At 56.1% G+C, this 27,728-nt stretch overlaps 2 protein-coding genes across 3 annotated transcripts; both read right to left on the bottom strand.

The window, feature by feature from the left end:
- Nucleotides 1-1,359: 1,359 nt before the first annotated feature.
- RAB44 (RAB44, member RAS oncogene family) lies at nucleotides 1,360-16,375 on the bottom strand. Of its 2 annotated transcripts, XM_050984980.1 has the most exons (17): nucleotides 16,013-16,371; nucleotides 13,773-14,047; nucleotides 13,564-13,678; nucleotides 13,161-13,332; nucleotides 12,765-12,908; nucleotides 12,342-12,432; nucleotides 12,131-12,226; nucleotides 11,643-11,830; nucleotides 11,223-11,271; nucleotides 10,830-10,924; nucleotides 9,967-10,361; nucleotides 5,560-6,123; nucleotides 5,008-5,089; nucleotides 4,562-4,676; nucleotides 4,121-4,222; nucleotides 3,215-3,291; nucleotides 1,360-2,771 (listed from the first exon to the last, which is right to left on the bottom strand). In XM_050984980.1, exons 2-17 carry the CDS (start codon nucleotides 13,980-13,982, stop codon nucleotides 2,684-2,686), a joined length of 2,583 nt encoding a protein of 860 aa, XP_050840937.1. In that variant the 5' UTR covers nucleotides 13,983-14,047; nucleotides 16,013-16,371; the 3' UTR covers nucleotides 1,360-2,683. The 2 variants fall into 2 exon arrangements, with proteins under 2 accessions (XP_050840937.1, XP_050840936.1); XM_050984979.1 differs by having other exon boundaries at nucleotides 5,560-10,361; nucleotides 16,013-16,375.
- Nucleotides 16,376-18,415: 2,040 nt separating this feature from the next.
- CDKN1A (cyclin dependent kinase inhibitor 1A) lies at nucleotides 18,416-23,484 on the bottom strand. The gene is made up of 3 exons (XM_030233594.2): nucleotides 23,433-23,484; nucleotides 20,382-20,789; nucleotides 18,416-19,665 (listed from the first exon to the last, which is right to left on the bottom strand). Exons 2-3 carry the CDS (start codon nucleotides 20,779-20,781, stop codon nucleotides 19,616-19,618), a joined length of 450 nt encoding a protein of 149 aa, XP_030089454.1. The 5' UTR covers nucleotides 20,782-20,789; nucleotides 23,433-23,484; the 3' UTR covers nucleotides 18,416-19,615.
- Nucleotides 23,485-27,728: the final 4,244 nt, after the last annotated feature.

Below are 27,728 nucleotides of genomic sequence, written 5' to 3'. Positions count from 1 at the left end.
TTGGATTTCCTGCCCTGTCAATCCCAGCCCAGGGGAGTGGGGTTGTCTCCTCATCTCCATTTTACTGCCTTTCCAGGGGAATGGGGGGAAATTCTGGGAGACACTCCTGGGCAAAACCCAAATCCCACGGCTGGGGCACTGAAAGCTGTGGTTGAAGATTTGTTCCAACTTGTCAGAAGCTGTGTGGGTTCTCTGCTTCCAAGGTGGATTCATCCAAGTAGGATGATGGTAAATCCCTGCTGACTTTGGGCTGGGATCCGAGATCTTCCCAATCTTGGCTTGGCTGAGGCAGCTCCTCTAATTCTTGTGGAGTGCCTTGAGGAATTTCAAACAGCTTAAAAGGAAACCACCTGATTTAAAAAAAAAACATCCTGTGGTCCAAACAAATGTGCATTTCCCTCTTGCTATTAATATCCCAGGCCTTGATCCTCCTCCAAATACTTGTGCAGGCGTTGAATGGCTTGCAAAGGAGCGGTGCCTTTGATCCCAGAGAGGGAATGTTTGCTGGAATGTGAATTATTAAAGGTGAAAGATGCTTTCAAGTGCAACATGCTGCCCATGTTTTCCAGTGTGATTTATTGCCTGCCCCGTGTTTCTCCCAGCCTGGCAATGAAAAATTCATTTCCAAGCTTGGCAGGGAGGTTTGGAGTGTGGTAGCTCATGCTTTGGGCACAAACTCCATCCTTTTTTCTACAGATGATTTCCAGGGGAATAAGATAGACATTTCTTTCTGCCTGCTGTTCTGGGAAGGCTTTTTTTTTTTTTCAGTTCCCACTTTGAGCCCTGTTGGAGCTCTCTGGTCCTTCCCTGCAGCAGCAATATTGCAGTGGGGAGGAATTGCTGCATCTGCTGCCATCTAATGGGAAAATTCAGCCTCCATGGCCTCAACTCTTCATTTTGGAATCAGATAAAACTGTTTCTTGCACAATCCTGCTGCCACTCGGCCAAGCAGTATCTTCCATGTGCAATGCCAGCATATTTAGACAAAATAAAAGCTGATCTGATGGGTGGCTTTACATGGGGAAGTGTTACAGATCCAGTAGAAAGTTTTTGGGTTGATCAGACTGAAATGGTGCTTCTCTTATTGTGGATCACATTTGCAAAGTACACTTGGATTTATATTATTTTAAATAAAAGAAGAAATAGTGAAGATGGTCCCAAACAATAAGAAAAAGCGACTCCAGATATCCCAAATACCAACCCCCCCCCAGGCACAGCTCTGAGCTGAGCCACATAAATCCTTCCTGAGGAGCTGCTCCATCACTAAAAATATTGTATAAAGAAATACAGTAAAGAGGGATGGACAGGGAATGGGAGCAATAAATATATTGCACAAAGAAAATAAAGTGTTTTATTGATGGGGCCAAAGGAAAATGCCTTGAGGTAGGCTGGGGGGAGACATAGGGGTTGGAGACAGGGTACAGAGGTACTGGAGTGATAAATTGTGATGTGCAGGAGAAATAAATCATCCCTAAAAGACTCTGAAATTCCAGGGTCATTGCAAAGTTGGACCCTGGCTGGTGAAGCTGATATATATAAAATAGATATAATTATATATGAAAATATATAGTGTTGCTAGAAGCCCAACTCCTGTTGTCACTTAATTTTTCTAAAGCACAAACTGGCTCCTATTATGCTTTGCCATTATGTACCTATAAATAATAATGGCAACAAAAAGCAAACCCAACTAGGCAGAATTATTTCTGCAAACTCTGTGCATAAGCAGAGTCTTTAAACACACCTGTTGAACTGCTGGGAATTTACATGGAGCATATAAAATACTAAAATATAGCACTAGTATTCTTATTTATTCAGACTGTATGTTTTTTTAATGTAAAAATATAGTTCAATCAAGCTGTGAAAAGATTAAAAAAAAAACCACCTTGAAATTGTAACATGCTTATTTAGATTTTTCAAACTGGATTTAAACCAATTCAGCACTTCACAAAGAGCAGAAGGGCAGGATGCAACAGCTCATTCTTCTCTGAAATTTGTTGCAATAATCCAGAATTCTGCTCTGGGGACAACACAATGAAAGAAACATCTTGCAAGCATTTATCTTCTTCTTGTCCTGGACTCTCTCTTGGGGCTTTTGAATTTATTTTGAGCAAAATATTCAGTAGTTTCTGTCAAGCCCCATCACTGCTCACTGGTAGGATAAACCACAGAAAAGAAAAATTAGCTTTACCTTGTGTCATTGGAGAGATTTAAGGGCATTTAGAATATATTGAATATCTCATTGTTCCTGATCAAATCCAATCAGATTGCAAAGCCAGAGGAGAAGTCCCCACAGCCCAGAGCACCAACAGCACTAAACCCCCTTGGTTTATACACTTGGATGGCTTCAGGTTTTCATTTCTTCTCTCCCAAGGCTTGGGTTTACTCCCTGCTGCTTCCAGTATCATTGCAGCATCTCAGACCCAGCTGGGTTCCTTTTCTGCCTCTTTTCTTGGCCTGTTTTTGGTCTCCAAAAGAAAGTGGTAAAGTTCCCTGAGAAGTATTTGGGAGGGCTGGTGTGCTCTGGGGGATTGACAGGGGGTGCCCCACAGCAGCTTTTGCTCTCAGCATCCAAGGAAGATCAGGCAAGGAAGACACACAGGAAAAGAGAAGGTGTCCAAGGACTGTTTTTATGCTTTTCTGGCTGTTGGTGCAGTGTCAGATCAGTGTGTGGGGTGTCTCTCCATCACCAGCAGCAGCCCTTTTTCTTCTGAGGTGCCTTTGGTACCTCTTCTGCTTTATTTTTCAATTCATCTTCACGATCTTTGAGCAGCCTGGGAGAAAAGGAAACAAATGAGCTGGGTATTCCCCCCATATTTTGTATTTCTGTGCTGTTTGTTTTGACAAGCCTTGGTACAAGAGGCTCAGCACAGCTGAAAGGAGTCGGGATTCTTCCCATTCCATGTCATTCTAGAGCTGTGGATGGTGCTAAAAATTCCAACCTAAATCAAATCACAGACAGAACTTGTTTCAGTCAAGCCAGAGAGAAATCAGCAGCATTCCCAAGAGGGTTTAATTCACCTCCTTGCAATGCTGGTTGTTCAGGAGACAAGTTAGGGCAGTGCTAAATGCTCATCCCAGCGTGAGCTTCCCTGAGTTTTCCCTGACATTTGGGCATGGAGTTCTCTGTTGGTGGTGACATGAAGTATGTGGAGTTAAAAAAAGCAAGGAGGGAGCCCATTAAATTGAGGTGGAAAAATCCAAGTACATGGCTCACCTGGTGAAGCTGACCATGGACTCAAAGACATTGTGGCCTGAGGCAGCGCTGCACTCGTAAAACATGAGCTGGTGCTCCTGGAAGACACAAACCCCGAGCAGAAATGTAATGTTCTTGCACTGGAATAGTTTAATGTGAGAATAAATAGCCGTGGGACAGTCCCAGTCAAGGGGAGAACAGGAGGGAATCAAGGAAACAAATAACTCAATAACTTATTTACTGGAACATGAGGGTGAAATCCAGATTTTCTGGTTGCTACGACACCAGCTTTTAATACCAAGGAAAAGGATGACTGTGCAGCCAGAAGAATTTGTGATGCCTTCTGGTTATGGGAGCAAACACAGAGAGAGGCATAACTTGATGTTCCCAACTCTTTTGCTCCCTACCAGTTTGGGAAAATAAGCACCCATCCCTCATCTCCACTAGCAAAACTGGTCCATGGATTCTGGCCCAAATCCCATAAGGTTTAAAATTAAGTCAGTAAAGGTGAGATTCTTCTCATTCTCCTCATCTAATTTTTATTAGCCATCTATCTGTGACGAGATTACTCAAACTTTGATCATTTCAGTATCTTTAAACCAGGATAGTGCTCAGTGGGTTTATTATTTTTATGATGCTGGGAAGATACTCAGCACTTCACAGCAAAGATAAGCAGAGCTGCAAATCTTTTAATTTACAAATCCAGTTCCTTAAACCAAGTTACTGGGATGGTGCTGAGGCAAAATTGAAGTGGCAAAGGGAAAGCAAGGCAGGGAAGGGTGAGAGATGGGTTCAGAGAGCATTTTGTCAACCACTGATGCATGAGGGGTAAATTAAGGGCTTTCCCCTTTCTCCACCTCTTCAGGTTGGTGGTGTTGATCTTTAGGTGTTCCTGCCTCGCTTGGGTGGCTGTGCTTCACCACCTACCTTGGCCAGGCATTCACCCTCCTTTGTAGGGACCTGTCTCTGGGCAGCACAGTCGGTTTTGTTCCCAAGAAGCAGGACAGCAACTCCATCCTCTGCTCCTTCCTGAGTGAGAAAGAAGGGAAGGTCAGAACAGCTCAGCTTCAAACCCTTTGTTTCTATTGTCTCATATTGTCCTAATTCAAATTGTCAAAGTTATTATTACTCTAATTGTATTACTTTTTTTATAACCATTAAACTTTTAACATTTTAAAAACAAGTGATTGGCGTTTTTCACACTATCAACAAATTACCCTGGGAAACACTGCCAGCGTGTGAAAATCTGTTTGTATCTGCCTTAAATCCTCTACGAAAAAAATTATTTTATAATGAAAGCAATGCAGTACACCCTTTCCAAGGGCTTGGCCGCGTCTGTCAGTCCCAAGAGCCCGGGACCGCCCCCACCTGGATGCAGCTGAGCCAGTAGCGCACGTCGGAGAAGGAGTACTCGGAGGTGATGTCGTACATCAGCACCACCCCGTCCGCCTTCCGGAAGAATTGCTTGGTCATGCTGCGGTACCTGCGGGCATTTTGGATGATCACCAGCACGGTCTAAGGAGGTTCTGCCTAGGTGTGATGTGAAATCTTAGTGGGAAAGGTGGGAATGCACGTCTACAAAACAGGCAACCCCCAGATTTGGCTCTTGTCCTGATGGCAGGGCCCATAGGAACAGTCTGAGCGCCAGTTTTATCTAAATTACTTCCTTTATTATGCTTTATCAGATCACATACTGTACAGAGTCCCTCCTTGAGCAATCTCACCTTTGCTTAGCAAAGCAAAGGATATCAATTGCCCCTAAACTACAGGGGAAAAAACCCAGTTTGTGTCTTTAAGCAGCAGCAGCACCTCACCTTTCCTGACCAGCTGAGTCCCACAGGCGGAGAGCAAAGCACTTGTTATCCACAACGAGGGTTTTGATCTGGTAATCCAGTCCTGGAAGACACAAAAGAGGATATTTTGATACTGTAGAGTTCTGCCCTGTGACAGAAGATGGATGGAGAAGAAACATGGTGCAGGGTGGTCTGAGGCTGCAGCTCCAGGGGCTGGTCCCAAGTGAGCCCCTGGTTTTTAGGTGTTTAATTGCTGGATTTTGGGAAGGTCATCTCATGATGAATAAAACCAGGTTGGTGAAGAAAGGAGAATGGAGCTGAAAGGCAAAGCAGAGAGGAGAGCACTGGGCCACTGTTGCTAGGAAGGAGAAGCAGCAGCAGCATTTCCTGCCCATGAGCACCCAGGCGTGGGGCCTTGGTGGTTCTGCTTGGCCCCTGGGGACTGGTTGTACAACATGCTTGGTGTGAGCTGAAACAGGCACGTGGGGACCTCCAGCAGCTTGTGGGGTGGAGGAAGGGGAACTGCAGTTGTGATCCAAGTGAGAGCTTGGACAGGGGCTGGAGGAGACCTACCCACTGTGGCTGTGAGGTGGGGGTTGAAGGAGTCAGCGTGCAAACGGTACAGGAACGACGTTTTGCCCACGTGGGAGTCCCCAACAAACAGCACGTTGTAGAGGTGGTCTGGGTCCAGGGCAGCTTTAGGACAACCCTGTGGAGCAGCTCCTGCCCCACCTGCAGTCACAGCCCCTGGCTCTCCTGAGCTGGGCTCACCTTCCTGGCTCATTTTCTGACCAAACTCTTGCATCTTCTCTCGTTGACCAACACTGATGCCTTTGCTCTGTTCTCCCAAGAGCTGCCTTTGCCCCAGTGAGTTTTCTCTGAGGACCACCCCCAGCTGATCACTGCCAGCATCTCCTGGTTGCACAGCTGTGTGCAGTGGTGATGCTGGTGGCACCTCTTGCTTCGGATGCTCAGCAGGTCCAGCAGCCGTGTGCTCCGGTTCCCTCGTGGGTGGTGTCTCCCCCTCTGGCCACCGTTGGGCCACCGTGTGAAGCCTCCCCTCATGTCCCTGTGCTGAAACCTGCTCCTGAAGCTCCCTTTGGGCTGCCTGTCCTGGAGCACAAAGCCGCCACACATCTGGAATGAGAACATCCTCCTGCATCATTGTTTCCAGCTTTTGGGGGCTGAGTTGTGACAGCACCTCGGAGACCAGGGAGGCTAACTCAGCATCATCATGGCCCTGGTTTAGTCCTTGACCCTGAGTTTTCACTTCATTCCTCACCCCTGCCTCCAGCCTCTCTCCCTGTGCCACTTCCAGACCATGAGCTCCATCCAGAGGCTTCCCCTCTGCAGGAGGCCTCTCTCCCTGCAGTAATTCCTGTGCCTCCAGAATCTGCCCCTCAGGACCAATGCATGCTCCCAGTTTTGCTTCCAGACCAGGGCCCTCTGAAGCAGTGGCAGGCTCAGGACAAAAAGCAGCCTCAATTGGAGGGGGCACATCTGCAGCAGCAGCTCCTTCCCATGGGTTTGCAGTGGGAGATGCACCCAGAACTGCCTCCAAACCTGGAGTCAGGCCCTGCTCCCCTTCCCACAACCCAGCTACACCCAAAGGTGTCATATCTGCCTCTGTGCTCCCTCCTGAGCCTGACTGGGGCATCTGCTGATCTGTGAACAGCTGCACAGCAGCATCAGTGCTCTGGGCCTCCAGTGTGTGCAGCCTTTCAGCCTCCGCCTGTGGCTGTGCTCCTGCACCAGCCCCTTCTCCCTGTCGGCCTCCTGCTCCTTCTGGAGCAAGCACAGACTCCTGTGGCAGCCCATTCTCACCTGGTACTTCTGCCCCACCCTCCTCATCCTCCTCATTCTGAAGGGCTCTTCCCCACTCCCCTCCCCATGGAGCCCCTGAGCTGAGACCCTCTGCCAGCTGCAGATCTGCCTGGGCATCCTCTGCCTCCCCTTCCACTAACTCTGCTGTATCCCCCTGATCCAGGGGATGCACCTCTGGATCCACACTCCCTCCCTGCTCTGTCCCTGAGGATCCAGCCTCATTCCAGACCTGCAGATCTGCCTCCACCTCTGCCAGGACCTCCATCATATTTTCCTGGACATCCTCTACTTCCATTTCCAAAATGTCTTCTTTATGAGCCTGATCCAGATGCTGCACCTCTAGGTCCAATCTCCCTCCCTGCTCTGTCCCTGAGGATCCAGCCTCACCCATGAGCTGCAGATCTGCCTCTGTGCTCCCTGCTGGGCTCAGTCTGAGCTCATCCCCCTCTGCAATCAGCTGCACACTGGCACCACTGCTCTGCTCCTCAGTAGTGTCCAGGCTTTCAGCCTCTTCCTGTGCTTGCATGTCTACATCAGCCCCCCCTCCCTGCCTGACCCCTGATCCCTGCAGATCAAGCTCAGCCTCCTGTGGCAGCTCATTCTCACCCTGTCCTTGTGCCCCATCCTCCTCCTGCTCCAGCTGAACAGCTCTTTCACCCTCCCTTCCCCATGGAGCCCCTGGGCTGGGACCCTCATGGAATACCATATCTTCCTGGGCATGCTCTGCCTTCCTTTCCAAAAACTCTTCTTTATCCTCCTGATCCAGGTGCTGCACCTCTGAATCCACACTCCCTCCCTGTTCTGTCCCTGAGGATCCAGCCTCACCCAAGGGCTGCAGATCTGCATTTGTGCTCCCTGCTGGGCTCAGTCTGAACTCATCCCCCTCTGCAATCAGCTGCACATTGGCACCAGTGCTCTGATTTTCCACTGTGTCCAGGCTTTCAGCCTCCTCCACTGGCTGCACACCTGCCTCCGTCCCCCTTCTCTGTCTGATGGTCACTCCAGATGGGTCAGGCACCAGCTCCTGCATCTGCCCACTCCCACCCTGTCCTTGTCCCCCATCCCCAGCCCCATCCCTGGGCTGCACAGCTGCACAGTGCTCCCCTCCCTGGGGAGTTTCTGGGCTGGCAGTCACACACAGCTGAGTGTCTGTCCAGGAGTCCTCTGTCTCCCTTTCCACTACCTCTGCTTTATCCCCCTGATCCAGAGGCTGCACATCTGGAGCCACATTCCCTCCAGGCTCTGTCCCTATGGAGTCAGTCTGGCTTAAGGGCTGCAGATCTGCCTCTGTGCTTTTTCCTGAGGCTGATTTAAGCTCATCCCCCTCTGCAATCAGCTGCACATTGACACCAGTGCTCTGGTCCTCAATAGTGTCCAGGCTTTCAGCCTTTTCCTGTGCTTGCATGTCTTCACCAGCTCCTTCACCGTGCTCGACTCTTGATCCATGCAGATCAAGCTCAGGCTCATGTGACAGCCCATCCTCACCCTGTCCTTGTGCCTCATCATCCTTCTCCTCAATTTTAACATTTGTTCCAATTTCTCCTCCCCGTGGGACTCCTGAGCTGAGACCCTCTGCCAGCTGCAGATCTGCCTGGGCATCCTCTGCCTCCCCTTCCACTAACTCTGCTTTATCCCCCTGATCCAGGTGCTGCACATCTGGATCCACACTCCCTCCCTGCTCTGTCCCTGAGGATCCAGGCTTGCCCACAAGCTGCAGATCTGCCTCAGTGCTCCCTCCTGGGCTCAGTCTGAGCTCATCCCCCTCTGCAATCAGCTGCACACTGGCACCACTGCTGTGCTCCTCAGTAGTGTCCAGGCCTTCAGCATTCTCCGTTAGCTCTAGCCCTGCAGCAGCCCCCTCCCCCTGACCTAAGGTCACTGCACTGGGATGAGGCACTGGCTCATGTGGCAGCCCCTGCTCAACCTGTCCTTTTGCCCCATCCTCTTCCTCATTCTCTGGGAGCTGAACAGCTCTTTCCCCCTTCCCTCCCTGGGGGTTTTCTGGGCTGAGATCCACAGAGAGCTGCAGATCTGCCTCCACCAGTGCCTGAGACATACCTGGGAACAGCCCACACACATCCGGGCTGCCCACAGGTGTTTCTGCAGGGGAAGGACCCTCGCTGTGCACTGCAGCAGCTCCCATTTCTTCTCCCAGCCCTACCTCTGGTTTATCCTTCTCCAGCTGCACACCTGGATCCACACCCCCTCCCTGCTGTGTCCCTGGAGATCCAGCCTCAATCCAGACCTGCAGATCTGCTTCCACCTCTGCCAGCAGCTCCATGTTGGTGCTGCTGGGGGCCTCCATCAGTTCCACATCTGTTCCACCTCCTCTCTGCCCATGGGTGGGTGGCACAGCCGCTGCCAGTGGCTCCAGAGAGCCCATGCTCCCTCTCCACCCTGCACCTCCCCTGGCACACTCACCCTGCAGCTGCTGCTCTGCCTCCCTGGGCTCTGCTTCCTTCTCCTCCTCTTCCTCGCCCCCAGCTCTGCTGCTCCCTGCACGCTCAGCTCGGGCTGGCAGCACCTCCAGCACTTTGGAGTCCGTGGTCTCTCCCTGGGGCTGCACCTCCGTCCTGGCACACTCCTCATCCAGCACTGCTGGGCCTGGAGCCACTGCCACCTCAGGGACACCACCCCCATGGGCTTCTCCCACTTGTGCCTCACCCCAGGATGGTGGCTGTGGCTCCAGGTGCTCTCCCAGCTCAGTTTCCAGTTTTCCAGGGAGCCCTGATGCGGGGTCAGCCCGTTCCTGCAGCTCTGTGCCTGGGGCCTGCACCCCCAACGTCCTCCCTGGCTGCTGCTCATCCATGGCAAGGCACTGTCCCACTGCTACACCTTCCTGCCCAGCCTCAGGTGGCCCCAGACCTGCCTCCAAATCTTCTCTCTGGCTTATCTCCACTTCCTCATCCTCTCCCAGGAGCTGTGGTTTTGCCCAAGCTGTTGTTCCCTGCAGCCACCCTGCTCCCTCCACCTCCATCAGGACCTGCTCTCCTGCCTCCATGCTGTCTCCCAGATGCTCAGCCACCTTCAGCACCATCTCCTCCACACCAGCTCCCTTTCCTTGCTGGAATAACATCCTCTGTGCCTGCTCTGGGCTCTCTCCCTGCTCTGCCCCTGGCTCCTGAGCCGTGCAGTGCCCAGCTCCTGCAGACCCACCAGCCTGTGTCACATCCGGAGCACGAAGCTCAGCTGTGCCAGGTCCCTCCTGCAGGTCTCCTTCTAGCAGCTCATGATGGATGTGGCCAGGGAGGGTCTCCTGCAGGACCCCAGGGGTTGTTTCATGGGCTGTGGCTGCCTCTGGCCCTGTCTGGGGCTCAGCATTGTCCCAGGGGTGACAGGCAGTGTCTGCCAGGACAGGGGATGCATCCAGTGCCTGTGCCTTCAGATGTTTGCTCAGAGCTGCTATTGCATCATTCATCTCTCTTAGCAAAGAGCTTTGGTCAGAGACACCTTCCTCTTTCAAAGGTTCTGGGAAGGGGTCCTCTTCTGCAGAGCTTGCTTTCCATGGGGCTCCTGAAAGGTTTGCTTCTGCTGGCAGCATTTCCCAAACCCTGGAAAGGGCAGAAAATGGGGGCAATGAACCAGCTCCCAGGTCAGGCTCCATCTGCCTCCCATCCCCAGTCAGTCCCAGAGGGTCTCTGATCTACAGTCTCACCCCATCCCTCTCCAAACCTGATTTTATTTCCCCCCATTGCACTTGGAGTTCACACAGGCAGCAATGGGGGCAGGGGAAAGGGGGATGCACACACAGGCAGCCAGACCCAGGGCTGCATCCTGGCCTCTCCCCAGTACCCATATTGACATTATCAGCCAGGAAAAGACAACTCTCAGTCAGGTACAGCCAGTTCCTGAGCCAGGGGAGTGATGAGCTGGGATAAGAGATGGGAGCTCCAGGGTGAGAGATGAGTGGGAGGGAGAGGAGTGCTGACAAATATCATTGTTTGCCTGGGGAGGGTGGAGGGAGGGCCTGGGCTCAGCCCCAGCTCACAGAGCCCAGGGGCACACAGGGGACCCCTTACACTTGGTGGGTGCTCTTGGCTTTGCTCTCGCTGCTCTGGGATCCCAGCCTGATCCGCATCTCCGAGCGGAACTTCTCGCTCTTCCCAGGACTCAGCTGCAGGAAACAGGGTGGGAAGAGGAGAGAAAAAAACACTTGGTGAGGGAGAATATCCACCTGAAACGATGTGGGCTTCTCCAGCAGGTATCCAGCTGTACCCACCCAAAATCTTGGGGGTACCAGAAGTAAGGTGCTGTAACCCCCTCCCTTCCCAAACATCTGCACCAGCCCCGTTTGAGAGAGACCTTAGGGGAGGCAGTGCTGCAGGAACACCCTGTGCTCTTGAGCTCCTCAGCAGTCTCATGTACAACAGCACAAGGTCCTTGTCCTGTCCCCACACACCCAGCTGAAATACCTGTGGGGACATTGGCACCTCGATGGGTAACTCTGCCACCACTCTGTCCCTGCAAACAGAGCACAAGAGTCAAAACAGGAACTCCATCCCTTCCACTACATCCACCCAGTGCCAGGGCTGTCAGGGCAGTGCCAGGGCAGGTCAGCAAAACCCACAATCCTTGGATCAGTCCTACTGAGCCCTCCTGTGTGAAACACACCCCCAGGTCTCTGGCACTGCCCTCCAGGCACACTTTCACTGCATGGTGCTGATAGTCCTGCTTTTTCCTCTGATGCTTTGCACACCAAGCCACCATTAACCTGCACCATGGGCAGCACTGCAGCACCATGATGCCTGAGGCCCATCCAACTCATTCCCCATCCAGGAGGAAACGATGTCTGTGGGGACACACAAGTGACACACGGTCACTCAGCCACTCACCCGGGCTCCCCCATGTGCTCCCAAGCCACTGTAGCCCTCATTGTCCTCAGGTGGCCCTGGGTGTGCTGCAGCTGCTGGTGCAGGTGCTGCAGGTGCTGCTGCAGGGCGCGGTTGCTCTCCTGCAGCTGCTGGTTTTCTGTGCTGGTCACTTGCTGGGAGCTCTGGAGGCTGCGGCAGCGCCGCTCCAGCTGTGGGATGGCAACCAGGACACTCAGAACCAAAAATCCCCATGCAAATAATTCATAACCACCTCCTCTAGAGCCGGGGCTGAATTTCACCCCCCCCCCCCCCAGGATGGTGGGTGGGAGACTCAACTTGTGTCCTCTGGGGATGGAGGGGAGGGCAGGGATGGGGTGTAGAGGGTCCTGTGTGAAAACCTGCAGCAAAGGCTGGTGGTGACACACCGGGATCGGCTGTGCAGCACCGTGGGGCTGTTACAGCACAGCCCAGAGACCACCGACTCACAAAGGGGCTTGGGGCCAGCCCACCTCCATCTGTGCCGTGACCAAGCGCTGCACCTCCCTCTCGCTGGCCTCCAGCACTCGCTGCAGCTCCTCGTCCTGCTGCTGGCTCCGGGCCATGCTCTGGGTAGCACAAGGACACTGGCACCCACTCACCCCCCGGCAGCTGCCCAGAGGGTTCGGGGTGCTGGGTCCCCCAGCAGGGACAGCAGGAGGACAGGAGGAGCCGGGGACCCACCTGCTGCTGCAGCCGCAGCTGCTCCTGCTGGATCTGCTGCTCCAGGGCCTCGCAGAGCTGCTGCACGTCCTTGTCGTGCTCGGCCACACGCCTGTGGCGACAGCAGGGCCGGGAAGGGCTGTGAGACCCCGCTCCGGGGGATGCATCCCTGGGACCCCTCGGAGCCTCGGGCTGCGGCTGGGCTTGCCCGAGGGTGTCCCCCAGCACGGATGTGTCCGACAGTCCGTCCGGCCCTTTTGCCATCGCTTCCGTGACTGTAGAGGGAGCCCGACCCCAAACATTGGCGAAACCTCTGCTCCGGCCGCTGGTGGAGATGCTGAAGGCACGCAGGCTTCTCCACACGGCTGGGGTGGCCCTCCAGGGCCCCATCCCTGTCCCCATCCCTCCTGTCCCATCCCTGTGCACTATCCTGGGGTGACTCACTTGTTCAGAGTCAGCTCCAAAGCCTCCTTCTCTCTCCTGGCTTCTTGGATGCGCTGCCTCATCTTGGCCAGGAAGCCCTCCAGGTTGTCCAATAGCTGGGGCTCGTCCTGCCGGAGCTTCAGCCAGAGCTGCCAGATCTCCTGTCTGCAGGGAGAGCGGTGTTTCGGGGTGAGCATCCCCCCCAGAAGCCCCAAAGCCAGGCCAGCTGAGTCACTGAACTCACACTTTTTGAGGTGTGTGAGCTCTGGGGTCGCTGTGACCCTGCTCCTGTGCTCAGGCCAAAGGCACCTCCAGGGCCTTTCTGGGCTCCCTGCCTGTGTGGGGATCTCCTGCCCCGAGCCTTTCCCCCTCTATCCATCCTGCAGGACACCCACGGGTGCCAAGCAGGGCACTTACTCCTCAGAGGGGTTGTCTGTGCCCAGCTGCTCCATGAGGGCAGCGAAGTGCCTGCTCTCCTCGCTGTGCCCCCCTGGCAGTGCCGGGCCGGGCAGCACCAGCCGCACCCTCCGCGACGCCGTCTTCCTCCGCCGGTGCTCCCTGGCAGCGTTTTGGGAGCTCAAGAACTGCCCTGCTGACAGATACCCCAAATCCTCAGTGCCCAGCAGGGCAACAGCAAAGCCCAAACCCCAACGCTTCCCCCTCCACGGCTCCAACAAAGCGGTTCAGCACAGCAGGACCCCACTCCAGGTGAGCCAAGGGCTGAGAGCTGATCATGGGGACGGCTCATCCTGTGTCACAGCAAAGGCAGCACCTCACATCCCCCAGGAGAGCCCCAGGACCGTGTCCAGGCTGCACTTACGGAGCCCTGCCGTGAACTCCTCTGTGCCCAAGCGCCCGGTGCCAGCGGCATCCAGCCCATCGAACACCAGCTCCAGCTCCTCCCTGCTGCATGGCAAACCTTCCTCCTGCAGCTTCTAAAACCAAAGCAAATCAGGGTAAAACCCACCTGTCACACCATCTCCAGTGACCATGGCAGTGCTGGAGCCCAGGGCACAGCCCCATCCTCACCTGCATGTCCGAGCGGGTGACAACTCCTGCCTGCTCCGTGTCCCTGGCACTGAGCAGGTGCCGCACCCTCTGCACTATTTCAGATGCCCATGGTGGCTCCTCACTGGGGCCGGGTGCTGGTGCTGGTGCCTGCCCAAGGCCCTCCTGCAGCTGCTTGCGCCGGCTGGAGCCCAAGCGCCGGCCCTTGGTGCCCGCCCGGCGCTCGGACATGGCCCCGCCTGGCCTGGAGGGGACACTCGGCCGGCCCTGCCCTCGCTGGGCACCTTTGCTCCAGCCTGGTTGGAGACAGCAGAGAGAGACCAAGCTGGAAACTCATTTTGCTGCTGTCAAGGGCCCAAACGCTGATTGCTGAGGAGGGCTTGGCAAGAGGAAGGGAAGGGAAGGGAAGGGAAGGGAAGGGAAGGGAAGGGAAGGGAAGGGAAGGGAAGGGAAGGGAAGGGAAGGGAAGGGAAGGGAAGGGAAGGGAAGGGAAGGGAAGGGAAGGGAAGGGCAGGGAAGGGAAAGGGAAGGGAGGGAAGGGAAGGGAAGGGAAGGGAAGGGAAGGGAAGGGAAGGAAGGGAAGGGAAGGGAAGGGAAGGGAAGGGAAGGGAAGGGAAGGGAAGGGAAGGGAAGGGAAGGGAAGGGAAGGGAAGGGAAGGGAAGGGAAGGGAAGGGAAGGGAAGGGAAGGGAAGGGAAGGGAAGGGAAGGGAAGGGAAGGGAAGGGAAGGGAAGGGAAGGGACGGGAAGGGAAGGGAAGGGAAGGGAAGGGAAGGGAAGGGAAGGGAAGGGAAGGGAAGGGAAGGGAAGGGAAGGGAAGGGAAGGGAAGGGAAGGGAAGGGAAGGGAAGGGAAGGGAAGGGAAACCCTGATCTCTAATTGCATGGCACAAATGGAGCCTGGATCTGCAGCACAACGGCTGCTCCTGCCAGCCCTCCCAGGGGCTCCCAGCCCAACTCCCACCTGCTGAACACTGCTCCTGCCACCAGCCATGCGCCCATCCCAAATGTCCCCATGCTCTTCCCTGGCTGTGGGGCAGGGCACAGGGCACAGGGCACCAGCAAGGGCCATGCAGGTGACACAGCAAGGAAGTGACCCCAGCAAAGGACCAGCCAAGGTGATGCTGGAGGTCTGAGCAAGGCGTGCTGGTTCCACCTGCCTTCTCAGAGCTCAGCAGCACTTTTTAAATTCCTCCCCCAGTTTTCACAGCAGTGAGTCACCTCCGGGCAGAGGGCAGGAGCCCTCGGCAGGTTTCCATCACGCTGCTGCTCACCCAGGCTTGTGGGGCCTGAGCTGGGGACCCCCAGTGCCCTGTCCCCAGCCTGGGTGGGTGGCTGTGTCACCAAGAGCCACCATGCCATCCCCAAGAGGGGCTGTCCTTTGTGTGGCAAAGCTGAAACTGCGAGGGAAGGAAACGGCAGCCGTGGGGAGCGGTGACACAGAGCTGGAGCTGTGCTCAGTCTGGCTGAGCCCAGCTCTCCACTCCCAGCCTGAGGGGACAGCAGCTCCTCCAGCCCTCTGCCCCCTTCCTTTGCCATGAGAAACAGATCCTGCTACATCCCAGTGTGCACCAGAAATGGGAACAGGGCCCAAAACCAGCCCAGCCCCTTAAAGCAAGAGGGTCTTGTGGAGTTGTTGGAGTCCCACAGGACCAGAAACACCTTTGTGGGGGTCTCAGCGTTTAAGACAGCAGCAGTGGGACCTCTGGGGAGCAAGGAGGTTGGTTAAGGCATGGAGAAGCCCCTGGTTCCTGCTCCAGCTTCAGGGCAGGTGAGCTGAGCCCACAGCATGATGGAGGCACTGAACAAGCAGGGGGATGGGATGGGATGGGATGGGATGGGATGGGATGGGATGGGATGGGATGGGATGGGATGGGATGGGATGGGATGGGATGGGATGGGATGGGATGGGATGGGATGGGATGGGATGGGATGGGATGGGATGGGATGGGATGGGATGGGATGGGATGGGATGGGATGGGATGGGATGGGATGGGATGGGATGGGATGGGATGGGATGGGAATTGTGCCCCCCCCCAGCCAAGCAGGGCCCCCCATGGCATCCCCAGCTCCCAGTGTCCTGCCTCCCTCCACAGCACCCTGCACTGCTCCCAGCCCTCAGAAAGGAGCCCCCAGCCACAGTCCCTCACAGGCAGCAGGAAATAGCCCCCTTGGATCACTAACAGCAAGAACAAACCCTCATTCCCCTCACTTTTCTCTTTCTTAAGGTGATGCCTGAGCCATCCCCGGAGCAGCAGGACTTACCCTCCCCACAAGGGACGCTCAGTGTGGGGCACACGGGCCCAGGGGCTCCCCAGCTCAGAGGGACAGAGCTGGCCCCGCTCTCCTCTCTTACTCAAGGCACCTTCCGTTCTGGGTGACACCAACTGCCGGTGCTCACACGTTTCCTGTTTGCTGCCTTGCAAGTGGGGTGTGGAAGGAGCCATCCAGAGGGTCACGGTGTCCCCAGAGTCCCCAGGGCCCAAGGCAGCTCTGCAAAGGCACTGCCAGTGCCATCAGGAAGGGCAGGAAAATCTCCATCCTTTCCTGGTTTGCCATGGTCTGGGGCTGGGGGGGTTTGGAGCAGGGGGAAGAACAGCAGACAAACAGCAAATGTTATTTTAAGACACCAAATAACCCAAAATACAAGATTATCTATAGCCCCCGGATTATAACATCCTACCAATGACAGAACAAACTGAAAATCCCCCCTGTGGAGGCTCTTTGCCCCCAAAATTTGAAGATGTCCTTCCTGTGCTGCTCTCTGATGGTTTTTTTAAGGCTCCTGAATTATAAACTTGGCTTTAAACCCACTGGCTGCCCATGGGCTGCAGCCACTCTGCTTCCCGAGGGACAGGGGATCAGATGGACCACAGGCATTTTCCCTGCTCTTTAACTGCAAATATGAAGTCAGGCAGGAGGAAACTCTGTTATCTCTAGGGCATAACTGGAACAAACATCCCCTGCCCACAGCAGATCTGAGCCCAGGCTCCCAGGGCAGGAACTGTGGGCTGGGAGCTGATGCCCCAACCCTGGGGTGAAATCCCTCCCTGGAAAGCAGCCCCACCCTGCTCATTTGCTGTTTAACCCAAGGGAGCAGCAGCCAGCTCAGGTCCATCTGCTCCATCAGGGCCAGCTAAAGCTCAGCTGGTTCTTCTCCACACTCTGGGCAAAGCTGGTGCTGCTCACCCCAAACTGAAGCATCCCCTCGGTCAGGCTGGGGGCGCTCAGTGTGTCCCCTCACCCTGCAGCCCTCTGCAATGTTTGCTGCTGCACAGAGAAGGCTGGATTTTGGCTTTCCACGAGGATTGAAAGAGAAAATTTTCTTTTTTGAAGGGAAAACCCTAAATATCCCTGGGCTAGCTTGATTTGTGCCCTCTGCCTAGCAAGACTCTGGCATCGTGCTCCCAGGGATCAGCAGAGGTCACCAGAGGGCATAGCCCAGGGGGGAGGGCACAGCCCGGGATGGAGGGCACGATCCAACCCTGAGGAGATGCTGGAAGGTGCCAGTGAAGGGGATTGAATGTGGACAAGGGAAGGGAAACACCTGACCCTCGCCCTCTGGGGGTTTGACCCTCGGCATCCCTGCTCTGTGCTGAGGCCAGGCTGGGGTGGGAGCAGCAAACACAGCCTGGGCTGATAGTGGGAGGTTTCCATCCTTTCCTCAGCTGCCATCACTCTTTGTGTGCCAAAGCTGGGGGGACACAGTCCTGGGGTGTCCTGGGGACTCAGAGCCCAAGCCCTGGTGCCCAGCAGAGCCCAACCCTGGCTCTCCACAGAGCCACAAACACAGACAAGGGGGTTTCAGTGATTTATTTCTCATTTCTTTCATTTCCACTGCTCCTGGCAAACGGGAGGTGACAGCAGAGGGGAGCTCCTGGCAGCAGCCAGGGGGGTTTGGAAGGACTGACGTAAGGGGAAAGATTACAGGGGCTAAATCTGTAGGGTTTGGCTCAGCAGAAGCTCAAGGGCTGAGTGTGTTTCAAGGGCCATGGGCCTGCACAGAGGTCACCCCTCACTCCAGGGACAGGCAGAGGCTTTAGGGACCCTCAGCTGAACAATGACATGAGGCTGTCAATGCTTTCTTTTCATCTGGATCCTCTGCAAATCAGGTCATTTCTCACATTAACCAGAACCTGAGTTTGCATCCAAGCCTTGCCCAGTCCTCCAAGGAGGCAGCCAGTGGTAGTGACATCCCTGACTGCCCTGGGATCTCAGGGCCACCCAGGAAATGCCACTGCACATTTCCACCAGCAGTGCCACCACATGCTCTTGTGTCCCCCTTGTGGGCCCCCAGCTCCCCTTTAAAGGGGTAAGGGAGGGGAGGGAAGCAGCTTGCCCGTGGCTAATGGCCACCTGCACCTCAGGACTGGGTGCTGAGGGTCAGGGGGGAAGCAGGGTCACAGTGGGGAAGGGGGAATGATGGGGGCAACAGAGGAGCCACAGGGGGCCTGCAGGGACATCCCACACAGGTGGCACTGGCTTCTGCTGGGGACATGGTGGCAGCACCAGACCACTGTCCCCCGGGAATGGGGTCAAGCACAGAGGTTGTGGCAAGGCTTTATCCCTCTTAGCCCTCACAAAGGCAGATCCCAGCTCAGGGCTGCACCCCCAGAGGGCTCCCCAGCCCCTGGAACACCCCCCCCCATCACCCACATTGACCCAGAATGCCTTTGCACAGGTGTTTATTCAGAGTTAACACTTACAGACAAACAGGTATTTCCCCACATAGACTTCATAGCATTATTTTAAATATAAATAAACATTAAGTGCTGGGAGCTTGGCAGCTTCACCGACAGCAAAGTGCATGGTGGTGCAAGGTGGGAGATCAACCCTGTCCCTTTTCTTCCTGGGACCATCTTGCACCAGTTTCCCAAGTCCAAATCCAGCAGAGCAGCAGATGATCTCCATGAAAGTGCCAAGATCTGACAGTGTTGAGTCCCTCAGGGACTCATCCTTCAGTGCTGGAACTGAGCAGCCTCTGCTCCAGGCCATCCCTTGGTCCCAGAGCAGAGCCAGGTGAGGGTCCTCTCCCCACCAGCCCCAAAAGAGAAAAAGTCCAGGAAAACAAGCTACAATTCCTTATTTCAGCATCATCCCTGCTGCTGAGCAGGACTTCTTCCTACAGGAGCTCAGCAGAGCCAGAGCAGGGGCTCCCCAGCCAGGTGTCAGTGTTGAGGCTGGCAGGGGCAGGGGGCAAGCAGCACCACTCAACAAGCCAACAACAAGGTGAGAAAGTGGGATTTGGGGCCAGCAGAGTGCAGGGGATCCCAAAGCCTCCCGGGGGCACTGTTGGTCCCCCATGGCTGTTCCCGGGGAGTCACCCAAGGAAGGTTTGTCGAGGGAACAGCTTCCTCTGCCCAGAGCCGTGGGAAGGAGCAGCCTCCACATCACTCTGCTCCCACACACGGACAAGTGCTCAGCTCCATCCTGCTGGGACAGAGGGCCACCCCCCTGTGCCGGCAGCAGGGCTGTCCCAGGGCTCTACAATCCACACCAGTGACTTTTCTTAAAGATAACTGGTGCCACCAGGTGGTAGGGACACAAGTGTCCCCCAGGCCCGGCCCCTAAGCAGGGGACAGACCACGGCTGGACAGCAGGACAGCACAAGGATGGTGTTGGACCCACAGGCACAGGGCACAGGACACCTCTGCGGGCAGGGCAGTGCCTTCATCCCACCAGGTCCATCTCAGTCCTCCTTCAGCCCCATCATGGGGCTCCTCCTCTACATTGCACACAGTGAAGGTCCCTCAGGACCCCAGAGCAACTCATAAATAGGGAACTACAGATCTACATTGCTACAGGAGAGCACAGCACAGCTCAGGGCAGGGGAGCCACGCTCCCGGCGGCAGCGGCTGCCCCAGTGAGTCACGGCCGGGGCCGGGCAGGGACGATCCTCCTCTTGGCACTGTAGAAGTCTGGAAGGAAGAAGGAAAGGGTTGGAAAGTGGCTCCAGGCTGCTGGGAACAGCAGGGCAGGAAGAGGGGGCTGTCCCCAGGGAGGCACCCCAAGCCCAGCCCTGGTGGGTTTCACCCTAAAGCCCCCATGCAAAGCTGCTGGAGAGCAGAGCTGTAAGTCTGCCTCATCTCTGCTGTTGGTCTCATCTGCAGTTCTACTCCAGACCCTGACCATGGAGCACAGGAAGAAATTTTTCACTGTGAGGGAGGTGAGACACTGGCACAGGTTGCACAGGGAGCTTCTGGATGTCCCAACCCTGGAAGTGTTCAAAGCCAGGTTGGATAAAGGCTTTGAGCAACCTGGGCTAGTGGGAGGTGTTCCTGCTCATGGGACCTTGAAGATGATCTTTAGGGTCCATTCCAACCCCTTAATATTCTGTGATTCTACCACTGGGTCAGACCATTGGAACTGAAGGTGATGAATTTGGGGGCATCTTCAGCCACAGAAACCACAGGCCCAATGCCAGCCCCCAGCAGCCAAAAGGCACCCATCTGGTGGCCTTCTACCCTTTGGAAGATAGGCTCTGCTTCCCTAGGAGAGATCCAGAGCGGGTGGGACCCCTCCCCAAGCCCAAGAGCCAGGCAGGGCTCTGGCACCCAAGTCTCCTCTGTCTGTCCCTGCCATGACATCAATGCCACCAAGCCCCCAAGGAGTGACACCAATCCCCAGTGCTCACCTTTGATCGTGGTCTGCCCACGTTTCTGCAGGGAACCAGCCTTGTAAACCTTCGAGCTCTGCTGAGCCTCCTCAGGGCAAATCCTGCCAACACGCTCCTTGGGGGGGACCCTGTGGGCCAGGGAGCTCCTGCTGTCACTGCTGATGACAGCCCTGACCAGGCTGTGAACTTCCTGGGGTGGCTGCTCAGCCACCAGGATCCTCTCCCACTTGAACGGCCCTTCCAGGGGAGTCTCTGTCTCAAAGTTGAAGTTCCAGCGCTGCTGAGCTTCCTCCAGCTGTTGTTTCATCTTGTCCTCAAAGTCATGCTGGAGCTGCTCGTGGTCCACGGGGCCAAAGAGGTTCCTGCAGGCCTTGCTGCTGCACGGGGTCTGCCCAGCCCTGCTCTGGGACAGCGGCATCGTGGTGGCTGCGGGGAAACCAGAGCGAGTTACGGGGGCTGAGGTGACAGGAGCAAACACAGGGCAGTGCTGGCCACCAGGGCAAAGCACACGGTAGCCAGGGTGAGACACACTGGGCTGGGTCTGCAGCAAGGCAGCCCAGAGGGGACTGACACATCTGGATTCTGGCTTTGGAGATTTTAGCAAAAGCAGGGCTGAGGTCAGACACAGACCAGTGCGAGACAGGAGGGTGGGGAAGGTGCAGATGCCAACATTCCCTGCTCCCCCTCCAGCAGGCAAAGCCCTGCCAGGTCAGAGCATCCAGCACCTCACTGCTCCACCCACAACACCCCTCGGGGTGCCAGCCTCAGAGCCACACCAGGATGATGCTCCCCTGGTCCCCAGACACTGCCCAACCTGCTCATCCCCACTTCCATGCAGGCAAGGGCAAGTTGGCACACGGGCAAGTGAAGCAACAGGATGTTTTTCTGGCCAGTTTCTTCATCTCAAGAACTCAGACCCAGTGGCAAGGAAACCTTCAAGCAACTGCAAGAACATGCCACAAGCTTGACCACTTTGTTAACCACCCTCCTTATCTGTAAGGAGCTGTTGGGTAACCAGAAACAAGACCTTGTTTGTTTTTTTTCAAATCGGTGCCAAAAGCCTTGACCTTTCCAGTAAGTGACAAAGCCCTTCCATCCGAGCAGTCCTTCCCCTGACACACATGGGGATAATGGACCCCTCACTACACCCCACTTATGAGGAACCTCAACATAGAATCAGAATTGTCAGGGTTGAAAAACACCTACAAGATCATCGAGTCCAGCTGATAAGAGTGAGCACTGCTCTGGGATTTGAGTTTTCAGAGCTAAGGCTTGCCCCTGCTGCAACAGCCACACTCACTAAATCAGCTTTAAAAAGGAAGATTCATAGCTCCCATTTCCCACCTAATCTGGGACTCACAAGCCAGGCCACAAAAGATCCTCCCCATCCCCAAACTTTCCAAGAAGTGACTTCTCAGCTTCCTGCAGGGAAGATTTCTCCCCAAATTCAGCACCTGCAGCCCCTTTGGATTGCCAGTGCCACATTGTCTTCCCCACATTTCACCCCTTGAAACGTGCAAGAAACGACTGAATGTGGCACAAATGTGGCACTCAGAGCTCTGGGCTAGTTGACAAGGTGAGGGTCAGTCAGATTTTGGACTCGAGGACCTTGGAGGTCTTTTCCAGCCTTATCAATTCAATGATCCTATTACCAGGCATGTCACCAACCCAGTGTGCCAGTGGGCAGCTGGGCAGTGCTCAGCCTGGGGGCTGGGGGGCCACATTCAGTCCCTGTGGCCACCCCCATGGGCACCCTGCGCTCAGGCTCAGAACCCCGAGTAAAAATAGAAATCCAGCTTCCTATCTCCAGGCAGTCTGAGCACACAGACAGGGGTGACCTCACTGCCAGGCAAGTCCCAGCATGTCTAGGCAAGCCCGGGCAGGTAGCGGGAGGGGGACACGTTCCGTCACCCTGACCAGACACCCCCCGGCCCTTCCCGCCTGCGTCACGAGCCGATGTCCCCATTCTCAGGTCACCGACGCGACTCAGGTGCCACCCTGGAGCCTCAAGATAACAAGCTCGCCCTGACTCATGGCTGCAGATTGCCAAAGCCACCAACGAGGGAGGGACCGGGGCCGGGTCATGGTCCCCTCCCATGGGGCTGGTGCCGCTTCCAGCGACCTCTGCCCAGCAAGAGCTCCGAGGCTCCCGGCAGCAGGAGGGAACCCTAAGATTTGGGCGAGGAAGTGGCAGGTGCACGGTCCCGTTAAAACCTCTGCCAGCCGAGCTGGGTGATGAGAGCACCCCTGGGGGACACCCAGCGGGGCTCCACAGACACCTGCGACAGCCAGGACCAGTCCCACCAGTCTGGGGAAGGCTGGGCGAGCAGGAGGGGCTGGGGGCACCCGCATCCGGGAGCGGCTGAAGCCTCCTATCCCGCGCAGAGAACGCCCGGTTCGTGACACCGATAGGTCCGGGGGGCTGGCACGGGGGTGGCCGATCCCCGCCCGGACCCGCGGGATGCTCGACGGCGGGACCGCGCCCGCACCGTACCCTGCACCACACCCTGCACAACACCGCGCACCGCACCCCGCACAACACCGTACAGCACCGCGCCCCGCACCGCACCCCGCACAACACCGTACAGCACCGCGCCCCGCACCGCACCCCGCACAACACCGTACAGCACCGCGCCCCGCACCGCACCCCGCACAACACCGTACAGCACCGCGCCCCGCACCGCCGCCACCGGGGGGCGAGCGTCACCCAGCCCGGGGGCTCCGCATCCCCCAGGGGGCTCTGGGGGCTCCGTACCGCCACCCGCGGCACCGCCACCCGCGGCACCGCCACCCGCGGCACCGCCACCCGCGGCACCGCCACCCGCGGCACCGCCACCCGCGGCACCGGGCGCGGTCCCGCTCTCTCCCAGAGCTGGGGACGCGGCTCCAGGCGGAACCGCCCCCGCTACGGCGTTTCCCCCGCTCCAGGCACCGGCGCTTCCTGGGAAAACTGGTGCTTCCCAGGAAAACTGGCGCTTCCCGGGGAAACCGGCGCTCGCCCTCCCTCCCTGGCCAGCGAAGGACCGGAGCCGCCCGGCACAGCCGTCGCCCAGCCCCGCCCGCACTCACCGCCGGCTCCGCGCGTCTGCCAGTCCGGCGCGTCCCCAGCCTTTATAAGGGAGCGCGGGGCGGAGCCGGTCCCGGCGTCGCCCGGGATTTCCCTCCTGCGCCGCCCCGCACTGCTCTCCCGTTCTGCGTGTGCGTCCTCTCCCCCACCGCCCCTTTCTCTCCCATCCCGGTTCCCGGGAATGTGCGCGGTGCCATGGGAGACTCGGCCATGCCAGGACCGTGGGCACCAGGACCCCCTTGCTAGTTACGGCGGGGACCTGTGTCAGAGGATACAGGGACCCCTCTCCCTGGGGAGTGTTAGAACGTCCCTGTAGCAGGAGCTGGAGGGACCCCCATCAGGGGATAGGGGGAACCCCTTCCTAGGTGGGTGCAGGGACCTGGCATCAGGGACCAGAGGAAACCCCAGCCAGGAGATACAGGGTCCTCCTGCCTGGGAGGTGCAGGGATCTCCCCCATCAGGGAATACAGGGACCCCCCTATGAGGAAATGCAGAGACTCCCTTCCTAGAGGGGTCAGGGGACAGGGAGATGCCCCCTGAGGGAGGCAGAGATCTCCTCGTTGAGGGTACCAGGAGCCTCCAGCAGTGGATCCAGGGGTGCACATTCCAGCCGGGACACGCAGCAGTTCAGCCAGCTCCAAGGGGGTCCTGTCCTACCCAGGCTGTCCCACCCACCGGGCCACTGCAGGAAGGAGATTCATGGATCAAGGAAGGGGTGGCTCAGCCCCCAGGGTGCCAACCTGAGAACCACACGGTGATGATTCTCCCCTGGCCCCCAGGCACTGCCCAACCCATCCCGGGCTGCCCCAGCCTCTCCAACTGGATTGTCTCCCCCAGGCCTGGCTCTGCTCCACCAGCTGAGCCCCAGCACCCACTGTGGGTGGAAAAAGTGTTTAGAGTAGGATCTGCTGCTCTGAGTCCTGCAGATGTCCAGGCAGGGATGAGGAGGAGGAACAAGTCTGTGCATGTCCTGCAGGAACCTGCAGCAAGGATTCGAGGGGATCTGTGGCTTAGTTGGAAAACGCATCCAAGGGAAGGTGTGAAGACAGGTCAGCTTCTGCTGGGGTTACTCTGCGGGCCTGGAGGGAGTTGCCCTGAGCTGGGCAGGTGCTCCATCCCTGCCTGGCAGCCTGAGGAGGGAAGGGATGCCCTCAGAGCCAGTTCAGCAGGGCACAGGGGCCCTGTCCTGCAGCCCTCTCACAGCTCAGGGACACAGGGACAAACACAACCGACTCCTGTGGGCACAAGGAGGTGACAGCACAATTCCAAGTGACAAAGGCCATGTTAAAGTGATCCCTTGGGAGTGCCAGGTCTCCTCAAAATACCCTGGAGGCAGCAGGTACCAGAGTGCTGAGGAGGACCCTCGCTGTGCAGACCATTCCTGCTTTATCCAGCTGGAGCAGCAGCTTCCCACTGGCCAGAGCAGCTAAAAAGTGTGTTGGGGCATGTTTAGCTCCTGCCACAAGCCGCAGGAGTATTTCACAATCACTCGTCCCCACTCTGCAGAGCTGTGCCAAGGTGCTGGAATTTGGTTCAGCGATGGCTGTCCAGTCCCCCAGAGAGGCACAGCTGGATGGACAGGAAAGGTGAAAAGAAGATGGGGAATTGGAAATCACAATTACCAGTGACAAGGTGACAGTGGGAAAAGTGTGAATCAGTCATCCCCACTCTGCAGAGCTGTGCCAAGTTCAGTGGTGCCTGCCTGGTTCAATCCCTGTGGCTGCATGGTTCAACCTGTGGCTGCCTCCTGTTGGGTAGACAGGAAATGAGGATGAGGATCGCTAAATTCATGTTACAGTGCTGAAAACCTCTCCTGTAAAGATGCAGTCTGGACTTAAAGCCTCCAAAATCCATCCTGTCTTTCTGTTTGCAATAGGCAGGGAGAGGAGGGGGCAAGTTGGGACAGGGAAGCTGTCACTGGTTTTTCCACCTAGGAATGATTTCTCCTCTGGGTGCAAGAAGCAGCCTTCAGAGCCTCATGCAGAGGAAGCTTGCAGATCATTTCCTTGCCAAGCTCCAGCCCTGCTCCAGCTGCAGGTGTGGGTTTGCTCCCTCTGATGTGAGGGATGCAATCGGCACCGCCCCAGCCCAGGCATCCCCTGGGTCAGTCAGCTCCAGTGCACCTGGGACTCTGGGATTTACCATTCAGCATTTACCAGAGGATGCTCTCTGCTTAAAACACTGTGTGCTTAAAACACATCCCTTTTTTCCATAGAAGACCCCCTCCCTCCTGCCCCCCCCCAGTACACAGAAGGAAATGGGAACATCAAACCAGCAGCTTTTTGAAGTGGCAGAGGAAGGAGCTTGTGCAACACAGAGTGGCCCCAGAGCCACTGGTGCAAGATTGAGAGATTCAAAAAGTCAGATAAGCCAACCAGGCTGCTGGGGACATCCCAGTTACACCCGGGGTTCACCCCAGGACTAAACCAGCAAGAAAATCAGAGATAGATTTTCCCTTAGAAAAGTAACTCTCAGTGATTTTTTTGGTGGGGTGAGGGTTCACTCCCCACACCCTGGGCTGGGGGGTTTGGGGAGGTTTCTGACTCTTGCAAACTCCACTCTCGCTTCCCTTCCTCTGGGAGAGGGGAGCTCCAGCCACGAGGAGACCTCAGTGGGTAATTGGAAATGGGAAGTGGGGAGAGGGATGGCGTCAGGGTCTGGGTCAGGAAGTCCATGGGCATGTCTGCAGTGGCATTACCAGAGGAAAAAAAAAAGGGGTGTGTGGGGGGGAAGAGTGATTAAGTAAGCGATACAGGAACTTTAAAAAAAAATAGAAAATCCCAAAGGTGATTCATGATTGATCCCACAACATGGAGAAGGGAGAGAAGGAGGGGGAGGAGAAAGGCAGACACAGGACTGGGGACCAGGATCAGCGCCGAGGGTTGATGGGCTATTTCCTTCTCACCATTTATAGCCACAGTGTGGGATCTGTCACCTCCCCTGTCCCGGGCTCTGTCTCCCCAGGGCTCCCAAACCCCCACCCCGGAGGAGTGTGTTCGTGGGAGAATCCGTGTTTATCATTTCCTTGAATAACCCGTCCCAATGCCTGGAAGCAAAAGGAATATATTAACTCACTGCATATTTCACAGCCTTCAAAGGAACCTCCTGCCCAGCACGGGGGGGCACCCAAATACTGAGCAGCAGCAGTGGGGAGCCCTCGGGAGCATTGAATTCCCAGGGGATCTCCCCAGGTGGGTCCCGCAGAAGCCGAAGGGAGTGGGAGCCTGAGCAGACACGGAAGCAAACACATCACTCTCGGCAGGCAGAGCCGGGCTGTGACTCAGCCCATCCGCACAGAGCCAGGGATCCGGCAGGGAACGTGCCCGGGCACAGCACTCCTGAGTGAGGCTCGTCCCTGCCCCGTGTCCTCCTCTGACTCGGGAAGCAGCACCCCCAAAAGCCACGGGGATATGGGGGGCAGTTCCAGCGTGGGGCAGGGAACGGCTTGGGTCGGATGGAGGGATCAGGGTTGGAATGCTCCAGCCTTGGAAAGTGGGGAAATGTGGCTTGGTGGAACTGTGTTTACAGGAATAACACACTGAGGTCCACCCCGTGCTCATCGGGACTGTTTTAAACGCACACAGATTGCTATGTGTAAGGATTTTACACGGTTTTGAGATTTTAGTGGTCAAAGGTCTTTTGTGAAGAGGGTTTTTTTGGGGCAGGGAAGTAATATTCCTGTTAGATCAACCAGCATAGAGGGGAAAACAGCAAAAATTTGGGCAGATGAGCATCCCTCAGGTCTTTTGGGATGGAGATGGCAGAGATCAGGGCACACTTACTTCTCAAGGTGAGATAAACATAAACTATGCAAAAAGGTGAATTTCTACCCAGAGAAACACCCTGGAAATGGGGTGAACTAACACAGGACCTCTGCCCCAGCATGGACAGTGGGGAGGTAGCACATGGGGCTGGGGTTCAGTCCTGCAGAACCCACCATCCTGCACCCCAAATGTCCAGCCAGGGCTGTGTCCCACTCCACGGGGCACAGGGGTGATTTTTTTTCCCCTCTTCAAACAGCTTTTATTTGCCAGAACATCCGAGGCAGGTGGAAATTACTCAACTCAGGACAGCAGATTGCCAGTGACAAAGTCCTGAGTATTCCAGCACTAAAAAGCCTCTTCAGCAAGATTCAAATCACCAAGAGTTTTTTCTCTGTGTTGTTTTTTTTTTTTTTATTATCTCTGCTAACAAGCTTTTTTCTTTTAAGTGAGAAACGTGAAGGCTCTTAATGAAACCCTCATGCTCCAGCAGAAGTCTAAATGAGCCCAGTGTTGGGCTGGAGGGCGTTTGTATCC

The sequence above is a fragment of the Serinus canaria genome, chromosome 26, assembly GCF_022539315.1.
Source record: "Serinus canaria isolate serCan28SL12 chromosome 26, serCan2020, whole genome shotgun sequence".
NCBI classification, from domain to species: domain Eukaryota; kingdom Metazoa; phylum Chordata; class Aves; order Passeriformes; family Fringillidae; genus Serinus; species Serinus canaria.
This window is presented reverse-complemented; position numbering and strand designations above follow the sequence as displayed.

Excerpts from the sequence above, each read along its gene's own strand:
- RAB44 (XM_050984979.1), bottom strand. The coding sequence starts at position 13,982 with ATGTCCGAGCGCCGGGCGGGCACCAAGGGCCGGCGCTTGGGCTCCAGC. Across the intron at positions 12,433-12,764 it reads TTGGAGCTGACTCTGAACAA|GCGTGTGGCCGAGCACGACA; the intron begins GTGAGTCACCCC and ends CTGTCGCCACAG. Across the intron at positions 11,831-12,130 it reads TGGTCACGGCACAGATGGAG|CTGGAGCGGCGCTGCCGCAG; the intron begins GTGGGCTGGCCC and ends GCCATCCCACAG.
- CDKN1A (XM_030233594.2), bottom strand. The coding sequence starts at position 20,781 with ATGCCGCTGTCCCAGAGCAGGGCTGGGCAGACCCCGTGCAGCAGCAAG. Across the intron at positions 19,666-20,381 it reads TGGGCAGACCACGATCAAAG|ACTTCTACAGTGCCAAGAGG; the intron begins GTGAGCACTGGG and ends TCTTCCTTCCAG.